This window comes from Bactrocera tryoni, chromosome 2 (assembly GCF_016617805.1).
Source record: "Bactrocera tryoni isolate S06 chromosome 2, CSIRO_BtryS06_freeze2, whole genome shotgun sequence".
Lineage (NCBI taxonomy): Eukaryota > Metazoa > Arthropoda > Insecta > Diptera > Tephritidae > Bactrocera > Bactrocera tryoni.
This window is the reverse complement of record NC_052500.1, coordinates 71,339,824-71,360,252: the sequence shown is the minus strand read 5'-3', so window position 1 is coordinate 71,360,252 and position 20,429 is coordinate 71,339,824. Positions and strand designations below refer to the sequence as shown.

The following is a 20,429-nucleotide window of genomic DNA, read 5'->3' as shown; positions in this document are numbered from 1 at the left end:
TATCTATTTAATTTGACACCATATCTGAGTCGGTATGTATAATATCTGGACAAAATTAAGTTAACAAAGTATCCTCGATGTTTTCTAACTTCAAACGACGGATCAACATAAAATTTTCAGAGAAAATTCTCAAAACTATATATGTATATATAAATGATATATGTACATATGTATATCTAAAACAAGAAACAACCGTAGCTAAGCCACTATAGCTCCTTTACAGGTGCATATTTTATATTGTAAAAGGGTATAAAAAGAACTATATCTTCATTTTGATCAATCAGTTTGAATGGTAGCTATATGCTGTAGTGGTCCGATATCGGCAGGCCGAGAAAAAAACGTGTCTAAAATTTCAGACCAATATCTTAAACACTGAGATACAGACGGGGTTAAAGGGTTTTCCGACGTAATTTTTTGAGTGTTATAAACTTCGTGGCAAATTTTATATACCCTGTTTAGGGCATAAAAATCGATTTTTCAAAATTGATCTTTAATTAGCTCTTAAACATGTATTCAATAGTCAATTACTTATAAGAGTTCAATTAAAAAGTATAGCGTTTCCAATAAGCCGCCCAAAGCTGTAAATACATACCTGTCATTGTGTCGAAAGGCTGAGTGCTAGCAAAAAATTTCACATACGTGTGTACATACATACATACAAACCAAATTTGCCGCCAATGAGCGTAGCAACAGCGGCCACCACATACATACATAGACACATACATATGTATATACGTACATATGTACATATGTATATGCGCCACAGCGGCGGTGCAACATCAAACACTTGCATTCAGTTATTGTACTTGGACAAAAAAACAATTGTCAGTATCTATTTTATTGGCTTGTGCTATACTGGCTTTGTATTGTCACTTAAAAAATATAAATATCCTTAAGACTAGCTTATGTTTAAGTGGAGTATAATGTACACTGGGGAGCTTATAACTAGCTATATAACTAAGTATGTCGGTATGTTTGAATGTCTATTTGCTTGTTTGTATAAATATGCCAACAACCCCCCCGCATAGCTTAATATGTGCATAGTATAGTATAAGTATTTATATTTATATGTATAGTATGTATATTTATAGTTGCATGTATGCATTTATATATATACATATATATGTATTTACAGCAGTCATTATTTTGTTGGTGTTTATTTGTTGATTTGTGTGCGTTTGTTTGTATGCGCCGCATGCATGTTGTTATCGTTATCGTTTTTCGGTTTTATTTTGCTTTTGTTGTTTTGGCTTTATTTTCATGATTTTATACGTCCAACGTGGTAGTTGTTGTTGTAAAGTTTGTTGTTGTTGCTGTCGATTTTTGTTGTTGTTGCCGTTGTTGTTGTTTTGTAAATTGTCTCTGTTGTTGTTGTTTTATTGTTTTTGTTGTTGTTGCATTTTTTTGTATTTTTTACTTGTCACTACATTCCGTTGTGCCATTTGAGGTTTCATCTTCTGTGGTTGTATCGCCCCCCGATTGAAAACCAGTCTTGTTGTCAGTGTCAGTTGAATTGTTCGAATCGGAGCACCTTGTGCAGACTCCCTGCATTAGTGTAACGTACACCTTGCCGCAGCGAACACATTCATCTTGTGGATCACCTGAAGTTAAGAATGGAAATTAATGCTGTGTGCTGCTGCCACTGCTCTTGCTGGTGCGACTGCTCTAGAAGTGCGCCGCAATCACACATACACACACATACATACACATAGAAACCAAGCAGACATGTGTGTATATATACATACGTCATACTGGCTAGCAGTTGCAAACATACATACATATGTATATGAGTGCTCGGCTTTGCGCCTGCGTATATGCCTGCAAGTTTTTCTGTTTGTATGCGCGTGTGTGTATGTGTGGTGTGTATGTGCGATGTGGTATAATGAAAAAATGTGGTAGTTCAACTTACCTTCATGTGTTTTCATATGAGCTCGTAAATTGCACGCTAATGCGAACTTCTTGTTGCACAATTCACAACCATGGGGCTTGTTGCCTGCAATGCCAATGTAAAAATTTATTATGATTTGTTTTTTTTTTTCGTTTTTTTGTTTGTTTTACTTTGAATTTGCAAAGTTTTACTTTGTATTTGCGCAAGCAAAAAAGTATATAACGGTTAATGCCAATTTTTTCAATGACAAATTTTTTCAAAATTGCGCTAATTTCACAATTTTCTAATTCCAAGCAAAAAAACAATGGATATATACATATGTACGTGTGGTATGTATAATTTTTAGCAGCTGCGCAATCATTATTTGTCAATATATTTTATAGAAATAATTTTAATTTCACTGGACTTATGCCACTCAAACGCGCTGTCATTGTAGGTGTGTGGGCATACAGGTTCACCAGTTTGTATGAGCAAAAAGTACCCACATAACTACTCAACGCTTATTTGCGCATATTTATGCATGCCATATAACACATATATACATACCTACATATAATATGTACATACAAATATACATACCTACGTACATATGTATATAGATAAGCACATATTTACTTATGAAATAAATCTTAAGCTGATTGTGTACTTATAAGTACTCAACCATTAAATGTAACAGCAACTTGTTGCTATTGAAGCAATGCGTCAAATACCTTGTAGGTATGCCATTCATGCATATATAAACATACATACATATACATACATATAGTGTTAAATGTGTGTTTAATGTACCAACCTGTATGCAGGAAAAGATGATTTTTGAGATTTGTCTGTTTCGAGAAACCGCGGAAGCAAATGTTACACTTAAATGGCCACGAGCCACTATGCACATACATGTGTGATTTCAAATCGCCGGGTGTTGGAAAGGATTTGGAGCATAAATTGCACTTATGCGGCTTTTCCTGTAAAAGAGGTAAAAATTTGACATTTTGTTAGCATTAATAAATTTAAATAGAAAAATACAAAAACTAAAAAATACACACAAGAAAATATGTTAATACAGTACGCTTTAGATTTGTATGCCTAATAAAGTAACTGTATGTAATAAAAACTCGGCTATAATCGCGTAAGCGGTGTCTACGCCAATTAAGAAGAAGAAGAAGAAGATGTAATAAAAATTTATTTGACCGTTTATGAGTAGAAGTGTCAAACTCTCACACATTTCATATTCAAAATTGTATTAGATGAGATGAAAGTGAAAAAGAAATAAGCAGTCAAAATGCAAAGGGTTAAAAATCAATAACGTTGCTCTTATTAACCCCGGATGGGCTTGACTATTTTGCACCTGTTTGCAAAACACGATGATTGTAAGTCGAATCGAAAACAAAGCAGGAGCTGAGTTAAGCATAAAACTCCCATCAACTAAGCATACATTATAAAACTAATTCATAAGACTCCTTAACAGGTTACATACACTTGCAAGCCAGAAAAAAGCGTACATTTACAGAATTTCATTTTGAAAATTTTTGGATTCCCTTGATCGCGTTACCGATCTCCAGAAAGAACTCCGAAAGAGATATCTGGTGATGTGTAAGATATTTTGCCTAAAATTATCTCAATCCCGAAAGCAAACAAATTTATTATTCTTCTTCTTTATTGGCGTAGACACCGCTTACGCGGTTATAGCCGAGTTCACAACAGCGCGTCAGTCGTTCTTCCTTTCCGCTGCTTGCCGCCAATTGGAGATACCAAATGTAGCAAAATCCTTTTCCATCTGGTCTTTCCAACAGAGTGGAGGTCTTTCTCTTGCTCTGCTTAACCCGACGGGTACTGCGTCGAATACTCTCAGAGCTGGAGTGTTCTCATGCATTCGGACTATATGTATGACCTCGCTAGCGTAGCCGCTGTCTCTTAATTCGCTGAACTTTGTCAATGTTGTCCTATATCTCGTACAGCTCATCGTTCCATCGACTGCGGTAATCGCCCTTGCCAATGCGTAAAGGACCATAAATCTTCCGCAGAATCTTTCTCTCGGAAACTCATAATGAGACTCATAAGATGTTGGTTCGAGTGACTTGCAGAATTTGGACTCTCTCGACGAAAGATTTTGCTTCTCTATTACCTACTCAGTCCGAAGTAGGTCAAAAAGGTTGTCTCCCAACCGAGGCTATTTTGTTCTTTTCATGAAGGGTGTGTTTTTAAGTGGCGGGTGCCAAACCCAGTGCACATCCTTGGGAAGGGATGTTACGCCTTCTCACTTTAGTTCACCTTCAAACGAATATTTTTTGTTACGCTCAGAGAATTTTCCTCACTTGCGTGAACTTCTACTCATGACACTATCCACCCAACTTTATTATTACAATAGATTAATTCAGGTAATGATCTAAGTAAGGAAAGGAAGCAAAGTTCCGGGAGCATGCACTAAGTTAAAAAGTTCTTACAAACAGTTTTGGGAGTATTTTACCGATCAATTTCAAATTTCCAGAAAATAGTGTCAAATGTTTGTATAGGTATATATAGACAACACATTCGCAACATCACGTTGAATCTGACATCTCCATAAATGTCCAGCTATAATGTACAGCTATTTTAAGAAATATGTTTCCTTAATCCGAAATACATATGGTCTTGGTCAAAAAGTTTCCAACACTATGATTCATCTATTTATTCATCGAGGACACCAAGGGCTTAACTCACCAAAATTAAGCATGAAGGGGCAATATAATGATGTTTTAAGTATTTGGTAGTCATGGTAAGCAAATTTGGATATTTTTTAGGGTATTGAGAACCCATCGGAGGTAAAAGAAAGCTTCCAACAATACCTAACCCCATTCTGCCTTGGAACTAAATTTCAAACAACTGAAGAAATTCACAGGTCATCATTGCCAGAGCCTTTATATGGCATAGTGGTCCGACCTGAAGAATATATTCGAAGATTAAAGCGCTGCCAGTCAGTTTGTATGGCAGCTGTATCCTATAAAGGTCTAATATCGGCGGTTCCGACAAATGGGCAACTTCTTGGAAAGAAAAGGATGTATGCATTCAAATTGATTTCGCAAAAACTGAAGGACTAGTTCGCATATAAACAGATAAACAGATGAATATTGCTAAATCTAATAGTCTTATCACAATTATTTAAACCCTATTGCCTCACCCTGTATATTGATATACACCTGCCGACTATTTTACATTGCACTGATAAAGGCTACACTCACCTTTATATGTGTCATTCGATGGTAGTACAAGTTGGAGCTGGCCGTAAACCGCTTGCCACACACCTGACATTCGTGCGGTTTTTCACCCGAATGTATGCGCCGATGCGTATTTAAACTGCTCGACGTGCTAAAGCCTTTCCCGCAAACCATGCACACATGTGGTTTCTCACCTGCAATTGGACCAAAGCAAAAAAATCGAATTTAAAATCATAACTTTTCGGACACAAAATAATATCGCGTTGAAAGCAAATATAACAAAAAATATATTTTTTTTTTTCGAAACAGAAAATCAGCAACTTCACACTCTCAAAATCTTCGCATACATACACTCACACACACGCGCACACAGCCACGCCAGGAATGCATTCCTTGGTTTTGTTGCTTTTATTTTGTTTTTAACGAAATGCAACAGGTGCAATTGTAGTCGTCTGCACCGCTGCGGCGCGTCTGCCTGCCTGCCTACCTGTATGCGTTCGCATGTGTCGCTTAAGTAGACTAGGTCTATCGAATGCCTTCCCGCAAACATCACAAGGCAGCAAACAGCGTTCACTTCGGCCGATTCGTGTGCGTTGCGGCGTTCGCTGATCACGGATCACTTTTTCACAGTTTGTTGAGTTTATAACATCACTTACGGGCTCATTTAATGATATCACCGAACCGGATAGATCACTCGATATTGACTTGTGTTCATCTTCACTACTCGAAACCGGCGAGACGGGTAGTGAGATGCGGTGCAGCAGGGAGGCGGAAAGATCAATTGGCGAATCTAACAAGTAGCAAAAACAAAAAAAAAAGTAACAATAATTATAGACCACGTACCCACTTGAACAGTCAATAGTTATGTACCTTTCATTATGGAATCCATCGTTTGACGATACATAGATATTCGCATGCGCATGAATAAGACTTCTTCAGGTCTTTCGGGCAGGTAGAATACAACAAGTTCCTGATGCGCTGCTATCGGTTTTATCGCCTCATATATGGGTTCACCTTTCACTTTCGTACAAATCATATTTACATTTGTATCACATACGTTAGAGACACGCAGAAAGCGTATCCAATTACAGCTACGCACTGGTTTATGAAATGCATCGGAGATCTCGTCGTACAAGCCGAAACGATGCCGGATCTAAAAATATAAGAAATGTTGAGAGTGTAAATTTTTGTTAAAATTTTCTATAATTAAAAAAGTATGAACGTAATCTCTAACATTTAATCGTTTAAAATGTATGACTTCCTAGTTCTTCTTTATTGGGGAAGATACCACGAACGCGGTTATAGCAGAACTTCCTAGTTGCTTGCACAATAAAAGCAGTTACTAATGAAAAGGCTGGAAAACAGACAGTCTCGAAAGCTTTCCCACAAATGGTAGGCCATTTAATTAGCCTCTAAAATCCTCAATAGGGTCTTGATGCGAAAACTTACCCTATCCCTCCCAAACATCAACGGCACCTTTACACAGTACCCCGTGATAACAACGAACGAGGCTGACGTCTAAAGCAAGGAGAAAAGTCCAGTTTAACCTAATTATCAGCATAAGGGCAAGATCGGCAGCCCTGCAACTAGGCTCAGATCTAAAAGGTCATTCACCGACTCATCTTAAACCTATTAATTGATAATTTAGAATTTATTCCGTACATCCGTGTTCAGATCGAATATAGAGCATTACTATTTTCGACTTACGTTCGAGCAATTTACTTCTAAATATTTCTTCCAAGTATATCTTCGTCGTTCTATTCGTTTACTTACCAATCTCGGACTGGTTCAGAATTGTTACTGTCTCCATGAGTTAGTACAATATTCTACAATACATAAACGAATTCGTCTGGTCTATCGAAAACAGCTGTCGTCGCTTGAAGGCATTGTTGGCTAGGAGGTTGGAGCAGGTGGATGGCCGTTCTCACGACAGTTGGGTCTACGTAACCGAAATGGACCGGTTTTTTAACCGGTCAAGGACCATCAACTCGGCAGAATTCTGTCGCCACAAAAACAACAACAGTAGCTTGACGTTTGGTCGAAGCCACTCGGTATTTGGTGTTATGACACAAATATTCACATATTTTCGTAGAATCTTCTTTTCGTATACAGCAAAACCCCCTCGATATTTTTCGAGTAGCATAAAATATTTCAAAAAAAGGTCTGAAGAAAGCTAATTGTGAAAAACGGCATATGAATCTGGGTTCGCTCTGGTTAAGTAGACCCAACCTTCAGAAAAGTTTTCTTGTCACTCCTTTGTAAGCGGCACAAACTAAGAGCTCAGCCTGCAACATACTAGTTACGCGAGTTTTTGGGGGTTAGCACTCAGTCAAAAACATCCAAATAAAATCAGGATCGTTAGTTAGTTAGTCTTGGGTGAATGTTGGTGGAGGGGTTTAGGAGCTCTCTGTCAATTCCAGCTTCCGAATTCCTGACTAGCTGTCTTCCAAGCTAAGGTTGCAGCCATTAAAGTAGTAGTAGATCTGCTGTTACGGAGTGCAGCCTCCTTCAGAGAAGTAACCATTTACTAAGATAGCAGAGCGGCGATAGTAGCCTTAAGCTCATTTACGGTGCATACAGGGTTGATCGGAGAGTACCTAACCTCGCTGTCAATAGCAACGAGTGTCTTTGTTATAAGACTAATGATGGTGCGGGCCATAGCGGAATCGCAGGAAATTGTAAAGCTAATGAGCTAACAAAGAAAGGAACCCTAAAACCGCCATATCCCGTACCTCTTATGGTCTACTAATAAATCGTTGGGCTTCGCGGTAGTTTGGCCAGCGCTGGGCCATCATCGGTACTTCCGCTGTCGCAAAAGCCTTTTTGGCCCATGATCAATCGCAGGAGATCTCTTTGCCCTCAGGCTAGCATATTCCTAGTTGTGGGACTTTTAGTAGGCCATTGCCCTGTTGGCGTCCCTGCTGTACGATTGGGAATCTTAGTAGACGCCATTTGCCGAAGCTGTAAGGAAGAAGATGAGTTGGAAAAAATAAACACTTCCTTCTTGACTGTCTGGTATTTTGTAGATCAAGACTTAAACACTTGGAAGCGCATATCTTCAGACATCCCACCGAACTGGCGGGAATTGAAATTAAACGCCTATGCCAATTTTTTATTGACTACTAAGCGTTTTGCTAATTTATAAGCTCGAACATAGGAGTCCCTCTTTTCTATGGCTTCACAAAGGACGACATACAAATAGCTGTCCACGTGCGAACTTCGATCAGCCATGTAGCCTAACCTAACCTAAAGTTAGTTTACCAATTTATGTAAACTAGCCTTCTAAGTAAAATTGTACATTTAATGGTTCCTAGAGCGGCTTTATACATATATCCACTTTGGATCGCTTATTTGCTAAGGAGTGATGCTGTGGGAAAAGAAGAAATACGAGTATTCTGAGAACATGCTCAAGCATCACTTTTCACTCAAATGAATTTTGGTGTAGAGAAAAAGAAGTTGGTAGTTTCTTTGTCTAGTCTAACGACTCCTGGAACCCTGATTTTAATATAATTATGACTACTATCCAAGCAAAATATTATTTGAATAAGGTTTGCTCTGTCACGGACAACAAAAATACTTTATGGACGTGGCGCTGGATTCCACAGATAATGCATTTGGCTGCAAAAGAAAAGGTGAATATTGCGCCTCTTGCGGGCATTATAAGCAAAAATAGCTTAAAACACCTTCGATTAAGGTAACAATTCAGTGAAATTATGAGTGTACATCGACTACATAGAAAAATTAATCAATAATAACGACATGTTCTCCCAACGACAATCTTTCCACCGCTGCTGCAGCTCAAGCACTTAAAAAACAACAACATTACACTAATTCTCTTAAGCATGGAAGTGCTAAAGATCATGCGCATAAGTGCAGCCGTAAGTGGAAATTTTCGAATAAGCGCATAAGGTAACTTGTTGCAACAAAAAATACACAACAACAACAAAATCAATATGACATTTGGAAAAACGGACCCAGGCAGCATTTGATAACTTCTGCTTTACGCATGCAAGCACTAATTCATTTTTTCCGCTACTACTCCACTCTCGCACTCATCGCCAACATAATTTCTTATTAATTTTTTGTCGATTTGTTGTTGTTGTTGATTTTTCATCGGTAGTTACTTAAATACATGTTAACCTCTTGTTGCTATCCACACTTATGTACGAATAGGTTTCGTGATTGACGGTATTTCTACGCTAAGCTACTGTGTTATTGCTGTGTTTGTTGCTATTATTGTTGTTGCAGCAGTTGCTTTACCGCTGTTGGCTGTTGTTATGATTGAAATGACGTGAAGCCGGCTGCTGTGCTGTTTGCTGTGCGATGCTGCCTTGTGCGGTTGTTCTGTTCTTGATGATGAGTTGATTACAGTTCAAATTATTTAAGCGCGTTTTGATATTATTCGTCTTTTATGCGCAGCAAGTGAGATCAACTTTTGGCCATACATGCACACTCACACATACATACATACATACATATTTGCTACCAACAGATCATCGCACCTTGGCGCATAGCACCGACATAAGCATCAAGCGGCTACAGAACCACACAGCTCATCACAGCTCACCAGAGCTCAGCTCAGTTTGGCTTAGCTCAAGTTCAGCCTCATTTTCAGCTGAAGCAAAGTCGAATCTCTTTGATGTTTCGTAGAAGTGCTCGTTGTTTACCTTTCGTGCATAAACTCATAAGTTATAGTCATGCAATTTAAATGTTGACTCTTGTGGTGGCTCTTTTGTTTCTGATTTTGACAATGACAGGAAGCGCAGGTACAACAAAAAAGCAAAAAAAAAAAAAACAACAAAGAACTCGAAAACATCAACTACTGATTTTTAGTCATTAATGTAAAGACTCTACATTCAAATAAATATACTTAAATAACTTTAAATACGGTTGAATACTTGTATATACATAAATATATACATGTACCTATGTGTGTGTTTGTTTGCGTGCACACTTATTTCAAAGCTGGATTTGTACCGAAAATGGCGTTGATACTCATAAAGCCACAAACATGCGTAGCTTTGTGCCATAACAAAAAAATAATAAATATTACATTTCACCTACGATTATTTTGCCATTATGCAGAGCTTTTAAGTGGCATACCAGAAATGGTGTGGTTGAGTAGAGTTTTCTAATTCTATGTGCCACAACAATTGATAGGCGGTACAAGCTGGGTGCGATAAGGTACTTGCTTAAAAGTCAAAGCCGCCGAGTCATAAAAGACAAAAAATAAATCGATAAGTAAGGAAATGCTAAGTTCGCGTATAACCGAACATTTCATATTCTTACAATATTTCATACTCTTGCACTTAGTTATATGGGATCTAGGACACGTTTTCACCCGATTTGATCCATTCTAAGCGCAAAGATGCGCCGTTATTAGAAAAACCCGCTCTCTCCATTTTATTAAGATAAAGCACATACATATTTACCGATATATGAGGTATAAAGTCACCCGGAAGTTCGAAAATATTTATATTAAGTATAAGAAGGCTATTGGAAGACTTTAGACTTTACATATATCCACATCAAAAAGTCTAACGGTGTGAAATTGCAAGATCTTGGTAGCCAAACGACCGGACAAAAAAATTAAATTATCTGTTCACCGAAGTGTTCTCTCAATAAATCTGTTGACTGATATGTGGCGATGTTTGGGAAATGGCGTTAAATTTCGCCGAGATCGATAGCTTCAATTTCATGCATCAAATAGTCAGTTATCATGGATGACGGTTACGTTCTCACCGGCATCATTTTTGAAGAATTATGGACCGATGACTCCACCGGACCACAAATCACACCAAACCGTTGTTTTTCCTGGATGAAATGGCAGCTCTTGATTCTCTTGTGGTTGCTCGACGTCCTAAATGCAGAAATTTGGCTTGTTTACCTGTTATTGAGCAAGAAATGAACCTCATCGCTGAATAAAATTTAGTCCGAAAGCGCCGGATCTTATTGCAACTTTTCAAGAGCCCATAGACCGGAAAGATGTCGCTTGAAAGGGTCCAGCGGCTTCAGTTCTTACGCAAGCTGTATTTTGTACGCTTTCAATTTAATTTTTTTTTTAATTTTCGACCCCTTTTGGAGCATACGGTTCGTATAAAAGCAATAGCGTGCCAAAAATTCTCTTCCAAGGCGTTAATCGGGGCGCAATTAAGCTACTTCACACAACCTTCAAAAAACAGTCCAGCTGTGTTAGATTAAAAGAATTTTGTGGCCACGCCACATGCCCGCGACGCAAGGTATTGCGCTCACAAAAATTTCCTTCAATAAATTGATTGTTCCCTTGGCTGTATGGTCTTGTTGGAACCAAGGATTGTTCACATCAACTTCCTCCAATTCAGGCATGAAAAACTCATCAATCCGGGTTCTATTGCGTTCACCTTTTTTGAAGAACTATGGATCTCCTTCCTCCAAATCAGTTATTGTTCCCTTTTTGTAAAACTATGGTTTCCCCTTAGAGTGCACCAAAAAATGACTTTTTGGGGATGTAACGGCGTCTTAACAGTAGCTTGTACATTATCAGTTTTTTCTTATTTAAATAGGGATTTAACCAAAAATGAGCTTCCTCGCTGAACATAATTTTCAATCAATTTTCTTGTGAAAATCGGAATCGGTTGTCATCTCGTTTTGGACCCATTCACCGAACATATGATGCGGTTGGAAGTCGTTCGGCTTCAATTCTTGCAGAAGTTGGATTTTGTAAACCCGCAAATCAAGATCCTATACTAAAATAAATACTTTCATAAAGTGGATGAGTACGGCTCCAATCATTGCGCTCGATGGTGTATGGACTCATACGGGTCTTTTTCGATATTCTGTGCGTCTGCAATGCGCACTGTGCGACGTCACTAAACGTGGTGCAAAGCCGATCCATAGAATTACCGACTCTGCTGGGCGATTATGTCTGCCGAATAATGAATGTTGTCAGCAGATGAATTCAGATTTCATCTTTTACCACCTCAAGCAATATCATCCGTCTGCCTTTGAGGCTTAAGACAATCAAATTTTATCTTGGTCTGGAAAGCAGCATCAACAGAGTAAATAATTTCATCTCAATTATCCATGCGAACAAAACGTCGTTTTTTAAAATCTGATAACAAATCTGTTTTGCTCCTTGGTTGTAAGACTGAATGTTTCCACTCGTGATTCACAAATACCGCAATTCTTCACCAATCGTTGTCTTCCCTGAATACTATTTAACATATTTATTGCCGAAATATTATTACCAATCAAGCACAATGGAGCCGCATATAACAAAATCAGTTGTGCTTTGAAATCCTAAGTCAAATGGGTTGGGATTGGACTTACACAAATTACGATATGACAAAAATGTTATTGAGTGGAACACGCCGGGACAGAAGCGCGTCGGCAGACCTAACCACAACTAGAGAAGGCAGTTAGGAGCTGATTTCAGACCAAAGAAAAAAATAGAGGCAAAAAAATCGGTTAACGGAGACAGGAGAGATTGAAATTATTATTTTTTCTTGCAGAAGTAATAGGAACAAATAAATTGTAGATAATATATATGTAAGTTACATTAATGAATCTTAACAACTGCGAAGCGTGATACAACGATTAATACATTCTACTGGTATCAAAGTGAAGAACTTTCGAATCTCCGAAAACCAGAATTAAGAGCATTTCAGTCTTCTTGCTTTGAAATGATGGAGCAACTATTGTATTAGGGTAAGCCAGAACAAAACTGTTTACACGGTTATTGCAAAATCTTCTCGGCCTACCATCTTCGCATTTGTAACCAACCACCTGGTTGCTTGGCTCATGAGTCATGAGTGAAGTGGTCTACGCTTTCAACTATGCATATATCCTTATATGCAATATAAATTGCAATTCTACATAATTTCTCAATGAAATCTAAAACCATTATCCCACGATTGAATGCCATCAATTCTCATCATTTTATTTCATCTTATCAATTCCCAGTCAATAGGCCAGCCGTGGTCAGCTGTGGCATAAATATGTGGGATTTAACATTAAACTTGTGGGATTTGCCTTTGTTCTGTCATCACAACGTCACGCCATTTACTCGCAGGCATATTAAATAACTCCAATTCACAAATGCATAACGTCTTTGACATTGCACATATTTGCACACATATTAATCAGCATCGTCATCAGCCAATATGTTATGTGATTGATATTATGATGGATTGTGCGTTGTGCAATCGTCTGCTAGCGTCACGGACATTGAACTTAACCAACGCCAATGACTAAAACTAATGCCTGTTTCTGCCATAAATGTAGTAACCGCATATCGATAGTATATTATATGCGTAATAGTTGTTGTGTTTGTTGTGACAACAGTATTGACAGCACTTGCGTGGCGACTCTAAACCAGTACGAGTGTGCGGAAAATCACACTTTCACTGATTGAAAATGGATGAAGATTTTTGACAGCAATGCAACAAGTGCACACCAGACTTATTTAGAGCGTGCAAATATTTGTCTATGTGTGTGTGCAAGTTTGTTTATTTATGTTGTTTATAAGTGTTTGAGGTAATTGGCACAGCTATTTGGTGGAGGTGACATAAAGGATGCATTTGTGAGTTAACTTGTTCAAGCGTGAGGCTTACAGGACACCAAAAACGCCTAAATTTAATTTTTGAAATTTTGAGAGTACGAAAGAGGGTATGGAATTTTACTCTTTAAGCCTTTATTAAATATATATTTGAAATTATTAAAAAACTCTGCTGACATTTTGATATAAAGTAGCGCCTATTAAGCTAATAAGGAGCATGCATCAGCTTCTTTGTAGAATATGGTCGGACGTTTGGAATTTAAGAGTAAAAGTAAAAGCGTGACCCCACAATCTTCTCCAAATACCATAGAATAAGCCTCTCCAACATCACATATAAGGTTCTATCGAGCGTACTGTGTGACAGACTGAAGCCTACCGTCAACAAACTGATTGGACCTTATCAGTGTGGCTTTAGATCTACAACCGACCAGATTTTCACCATGCGCCAAATTTTGGAAAAGACCCTCTTCACCGATTTTAAAGCCGCCTTCGACAGCACGGAAAGGATTTGCCTCTATGCCGCTATGTCTGAACTTGGTAGCTCCGCAAGGATCGGGAATGTTCTCTTCGAGTCGTTCGATACCAAGCGAGGTTTCAGACAAAGATACTTCTTGTCGTGTGACTTCCTCAAGCTATTGCTAGAGATAATAATACGAGCTGCAGAGCAAAATAGAAAAGGTACAATCTTCTATAAGTGTGTACAGCTGCTGGCGGACGCCAATGAGATTGATATCATTGACCTCAACATCGGTGCCGTGAGTTCTGTTCTCTCCAGACTGGATAAGGTCTGGTAGTGAACGAGTGCAACTTGGAACCTAACTAACTAACTTGGAACCAGTATTAACACCAACAACAATGTCAGCTTCGAAATCCGACGCATAATAACTCTTGCTAACCGATTCTACTTCGGACTAAGTAGGCAATTGAGAAGTAGAGTCCCCTCTCGACGAATAAAGACCAAACTCTGTAAGTTATTCATTATTCCCGTCCTTCTATGTGGTGCAGAGGCATGGACGATGACAATATGTGTTGAGTCGACGATACGAGCTTTTGGAAGAAAGCTTTTGCGAAAGATTTATGGCGATTTACGCATTGGGAACGGCGAATACCGCATTCGATGGAAAGATGAGCTGTACAAGTTATACGACGACATTGATATAGTTCAGCGAACTAAGAGACAGCGGTTACGCTGTCTAGATAATGCCGTTCAAATGGACGAAAACACTCCAGCTCTGAAAGTATTCGAGTCAGTACCCGGGAAAAGCAGGGGAAGAATAAGACTCCACTCTGTTAGAAAGACCAGGTGGAGAAGGACCTGGCTACACTTGGAATCTCCAATTGGCGTCAAACAGGGAAAAGGTGAAGCGACTGGCGCATTGTTGTAAACTCGGCTATAACCGCATAAGCGATAAAGAATAAAGAAGAAGGCGTAACGAAGTCTTCGAGTACCATCGACGTCTCATTGCAAAAATACAGATTCGAGAAAATCTCATCTAAAATTGTATGTGCTGAAGCTGATTGACCGAAACGCTTCCACACTACAACGGACAACTGAGAAAACATTTTTTTTCGCGGTTAAAACATTTGGGTAATATTTGTAGTACCCCAAGGTATATAGTACTTCATGAAAAATTAATTTTCGAAATTTAAAAATCCAAGACTGGCATTTATATTTTATCCCGTAACGGCATTTATTTTTTTATTTATATGTAAATATATTTGTATGTGTGTATGTATGTAAATTAGATCAAAGCGCATAAATTGCTGATGTTCATCAAATTCCCACGCATCTTGCTAGAGGGTGTGTGTTTTTTAGCTTAGATCGCTTGACTTTTGATAACCAGTTGAATTAATTTTGACGGTTTTGCGGTAAGGCGTCAACAGCAGTCACTTAGGTCGGCGGTCCAAGCATGTCCGTATGTATGTATGTATATTCACCACCACCGGTACTCACATATGTGGTCTAAGAAAAAGTTCTCAGTCGTGGTCATTCTCCCATAACGGCGAAAAGACACCGTCGTGAAGACGTTCTTTAAGAAGTTCCCATGTTTTCTTAATGCTAAAAAGCTATTGTTCAAAACGCTACTTTTACACTTGTTGCACACGGAAAACGGGAAGGGTGGGTTAATAGTTGAATTTTGATGTTAAATTACCCCACGTAACATTCACACACGCACACACATATGCACATATGTATGTGTATGTGTATATGCAGTGCATAGCGGTCGGGAAGTACAAATATTAAAATGAACTAAAAACGCATAAATTGTATGTGTGGGTACAACTACCCATAGTTAATAGTTATTTACAAGCACACATACCTACATACTCACAAACGGTTTGGTAATAACGTCGTTGCTGGTGCTTACCAAGCGTGAAAAGAAAAGACGTTATACTTAGACTTTTCTCAAGACGCCAATGCTTAAGACAATTATGCTCATTTGACGGAATTGCATGCTACGCCATATGAAGACACACTATTAACACATTCATACAGTCATACACATATACACACAGAGTTGACAGCCAGCCATCCCGTTTAATCGGGAAGCGTGGGAATTTTCCCACAGACACTTAATGAATTACTGCCCATCCACTGGGTGAGGGTGAAGGTGTGTTTCTATGCGGGCGGTATGCGGGCTACAGTGTATTTAGAACCCCTCTGTATTGTACGAAATTGTCGACTTTCAACAGGTACAAAATTACAACAATAAATATATGTTAAGCGTTAAAACTGTTGCATGCGTTCATATTTATGGGTATTTGTATGAATTTGTCTGCGGCTAATTATGTGAATTTTTCATGTCTGTGTTTGTGTGTGTGTGTGTGTAGGTGCAATGTAAATATGTTTTGTAAGGTTTTAAAATCATTGTGTCTATATAAATAATTGATTTTTCGCACATAAATATTTTTAATTAAATTTAATATTAGATTTTATATTTTTAATATGAATAAATGCATGCAAATAACCGTTATCAGTTAAGGTAGAGAAATTAAATGTGATCTCCGTGTTAAATGCTAATTAAAATAAATCAAATAATTTATTTTTTAATATTTTTCCTTAAGTGAGATTTTATTTTAATTTATTATTATTATTTTATTATTAGAAAAAGTGTTAAAAATATTACTTAGATTTTACAAGATAATAACGAAGGTTAACATAAAACGCGGATTTGAAATAAAATATTAGTTAAAAATAGCAAAAATGTTCAAAAACCAGATAAACATTGACTCTCATGCACCGAAGCTGTAATAGCCTTCACCGCTGCATTTATTATAGCATAAAAGGGCATAAATCTTTAACTTGGTTTCGAACATTTAGCTTGTATCTTTACTAGAGTCCAATTTAAACGATTTCTTTGGATATTGTAGCCTTGTCTTGGACAATAAGATCCTTAAAATATCTTGTCCAAGAAATAAGTTTTCCATACAATAACATCATTTCGATTGATCAGCTTACATGGCAGCTATATGATATAGTAATCCGTTCCGATTAATATTTTCAAATATTGTGCTGCTGTCTTAAAAAATAATACGTGTCAAAATTCAAGAAGATATCTCGTCAAATGAAAAAGTGTTGATACAAGGACTTGATTTTGATAGGTCAGTTTGTGTGACAGCAATGGCCTATAGTGGTCGGATATCGGTTCCAAACAAAAGCAGCTGCTTGGAGAAAAAAGTATGGGAGCAAAGTTTCGGAAGTACTAGATCGCGTATAACAGACAGACAGAAAGACCGACGAGGCCCGATCCCCGAATCCTTATAAGATACCAGTCTTTTTTTCTACTGGCATTTTCTTGAGTTAACTTGAGTAACCCACAATCAACTTCCTATATCAAGGCTTCAAATAGTCTGTCACAAAAGTAAAGGTTAATCAGTTTTTGAACTCAAATTCTATTTAAGAATTAGATCAAAATGTTCGTAAGATGAATTGAGGTTAGAAATTTATGGTATAATGCTGGTAGGCAAGACTTTTTGACTTTTTTCAACTTCCTTTTTCCAGACTTATAAACTGTCTGTCTGTCGCAAAAGTAAAGGTCGATTACTTTTGAATTCAAATTAAAGATAAGAATTAGACCAAAATGTCCGTAAGATGAATTTAGGTTATGAAATCATAGTATAATTCAGGTAGACATTTTTGACATACTCTACTTATAATACTACAAAAGTATATGTATGTATATATTATTGTTACATTCACGTTTATTACAAATGTTTTTGATTATGTTGTTCCAAATCGGTGTATATAAACACAATTATAGAAAAATACCTTTATTTTTCAAATGTTATTATACAAAATTTATTTCAAACAATTTAAAAAATACCATAAATATGGATAGTCTTTAAATCACGGTTATTCCAGTTAAATAAATTTGATAATCTCAGAATCGCCCCTGACTTACGTAATATCTGACTAGCTTTGATATTTACACAAAATCAGTTCAAAAAGCTTAATTTTTTGAAATTTTTTCGAGAATAGTGGAACTATATTTCTCAACTTTCATAAATTCGTTTTGAAATTAAAAGCTAACCTATAAAGGAGCAGGGAAATGCTAACTGTCGAGGCGAAAGTGAATTCTTAGCTGTTCCAATTAGTTATCTAGGCTAATTTAAATGTTAATAGTTTCATACGAGCTTAGGTTGGTTGAGAGTTCCTTCGCGGAACAACCCCTATGAACCATAACACCTCTTAAAACTCAACAAAAAAAAAAAAAAAACGCAGAGGCCAATTACGCGCATATGGTGAGAATGGATCGACGCTAAACACAGGATTTATTTATAATACGATTGATCGTTTATTAACACAGATTTATTTGAATGATAGGTTAAGGCTTTTATGGTTAAACTCTTAAGCTAAGCAAAATTTTAACGATTTAGCCTTAAACCCCTTAACCTAAGCAACTCTTGATACAAAATAGAAAAATAAATGATGTTTGCACCCCGACCCAAGATCTATTGTGCCCTCTCTTAAGTCACAATGACTCACTTAGCACCAGCATATTGATAAAATCCATAGACCCATGTTAAATAAGTGTGACTTGAGCATGCAATGACTAGTGTAGAAAGCGAGAATCAGCCTTAGTTTGCCCCTTGGGGGGTTAAACACATATTTAAACCTACAAAGGTTGTAACCATTCATTAGCAACTTGATATGGCGCATGCCTTGAAGTTGTTACCAAAACTCATCCCTACCCACTCCTTCATCCATGCAGAGCAGCTCCTTTATTGGTTGGGTTGGTCCCCCCCCAATAGAAGATTCAGGTCTTACCATGTTGGTGGATGCTGCGGGTGAGCTCATCAGCCAGCTCGTTCCCGGCTATACCTCTGTGACCAGGCACCCAGATAAGGTGCACTTGGTTGTGATATGGATAGACTGTTCGGCCCTTCTATGCACTTCTGCACCAGTAGAGATTTGATCTCGCCCACAGAGATCGCTTTAAGTGTCGCTTGAATGTCGCTGAGTATGACTATACGTATAACAAATATACATACATACGTATGATATAAAATAATTTTCACAATTCTTAAATAGAATAATGTAAGAACTATTTTAGGTAATAAAAAAGTTTATTTTCCTCAAATTCGCTCAAAACAGCACCAACAAATATATGGCATAATAACTAAAGTTTGACAGCTGAGATGTTATCACTGTTGTGAAACAGTATTCATGATATTTTATCCGTATTGAGCGCTTGTTTGTCATTCGCTTCAAAATTGGTGTTTTTTGAAGTTATAATATTTTATTTATTATAATTTATGTTTATTGTTAACCCTTCTGCACTTGTCCCGCATTGGCAAGACCACGCTCTAAGCATCAGGGGTCTCTACGGTATGATACAATGGAAGAGTTACCCATAGTCAGGCCACAGAGTCTGTTAAAATTCGCGACAAGCTCATGCATCCTAAAGGATAACTACTCCTCTTGGACTTAACTTCATCTGGTATCGCAAAAGACCAAACTGGTTTATCCGTGGCTTTTTGGCCTGCCAGATTAACCTAAGCTAAACTAATCTATTGTTAACCATTTAACTTGCTACTAATTTTCAATCAATACGCCACTTCCTAAAATCTAAGTAAACCCTTTGTTTATCAAAATATCATTTTTACTTTCTGCAATTTTGCATATAAATCTGTATGTATGTTTGTATGTGCAACTAACGACTTCCGTAACCGCTAGCATTTAAGTAATACGAAACCCCGTCGCTTGTAACTAAATTGATTTCACGTTTTTAATTTCATTTTAATAATTTTCAATTTAATTTCAAACTATATTCTTGGCAATTTCATACTAATTAAAGCTGCAGCGATTTCTGTATATGTGTATGCATGTATATATGTAAGTCTTTCTCTATGTAGATAAGTCTTTATTTGCTTTGTAGCTTGAAATTTGTATAATTTTGTATGTGCTGTTGTTGTACTTACATCATTTTCATCGAGATATTGAAATGCGTCCAGCTTGTCCCAACGTATCGTGCCTTGAAAGGGATAAAAAATTGTGCCTTGCTCGATGTATGATGTTGTCCACACTGTGATTTCTGCCTCGTGATTTGCCGTTATTGTTGTGGCGGCGAGCGACAGCTCTTTTGGTATTAAAACACACGTTTCCATTGTTGTTTGAATTGTTTTTGTTAAAAAAAATGTTTTTGAATTGTTTTGAAAATTTTTTATTTTATTGTTTATGATTATAATTTTTTGTTTTATTATTTTATTGTGTTTGATTAAAAAAAAATTGTTTTAAAACTTTAAAATTAATTTTTGTTTGTTTTTTATTTTTAATTCTATTATTTTTCTATACTTTGTTGTTAATTTTTGATTA

The 20,429-nt window shown here is 37.2% G+C and overlaps 1 protein-coding gene across 1 annotated transcript; it reads right to left on the bottom strand.

Annotated features, from left to right (window-relative positions):
- Positions 1 to 1,365: 1,365 nt before the first annotated feature.
- LOC120768528 (zinc finger protein 225-like) lies at positions 1,366 to 20,221 on the bottom strand. Its single transcript, XM_040095259.1, has 7 exons — positions 20,036 to 20,221; positions 5,947 to 6,229; positions 5,564 to 5,866; positions 5,101 to 5,270; positions 2,682 to 2,847; positions 1,910 to 1,993; positions 1,366 to 1,601 (listed from the first exon to the last, which is right to left on the bottom strand). The coding sequence occupies exons 1-7, from the start codon at positions 20,219 to 20,221 to the stop codon at positions 1,414 to 1,416; spliced, it is 1,380 nt and encodes a 459-aa protein (XP_039951193.1). The 3' UTR covers positions 1,366 to 1,413.
- Between the last annotated feature and the right edge of the window lie 208 nt (positions 20,222 to 20,429).

Bases quoted from the DNA above. Each gene is read 5' to 3' on its own strand.
- LOC120768528 (XM_040095259.1), bottom strand. From the start codon at position 20,221: ATGGAAACGTGTGTTTTAATACCAAAAGAGCTGTCGCTCGCCGCCACA. The intron at 2,848-5,100 runs GTGAGTGTAGCC...CCTCTTTTACAG, and splicing joins ATCGAATGACACATATAAAG to GAAAAGCCGCATAAGTGCAA. The intron at 1,994-2,681 runs GTTGGTACATTA...TTGGCATTGCAG, and splicing joins TCATCTTTTCCTGCATACAG to GCAACAAGCCCCATGGTTGT.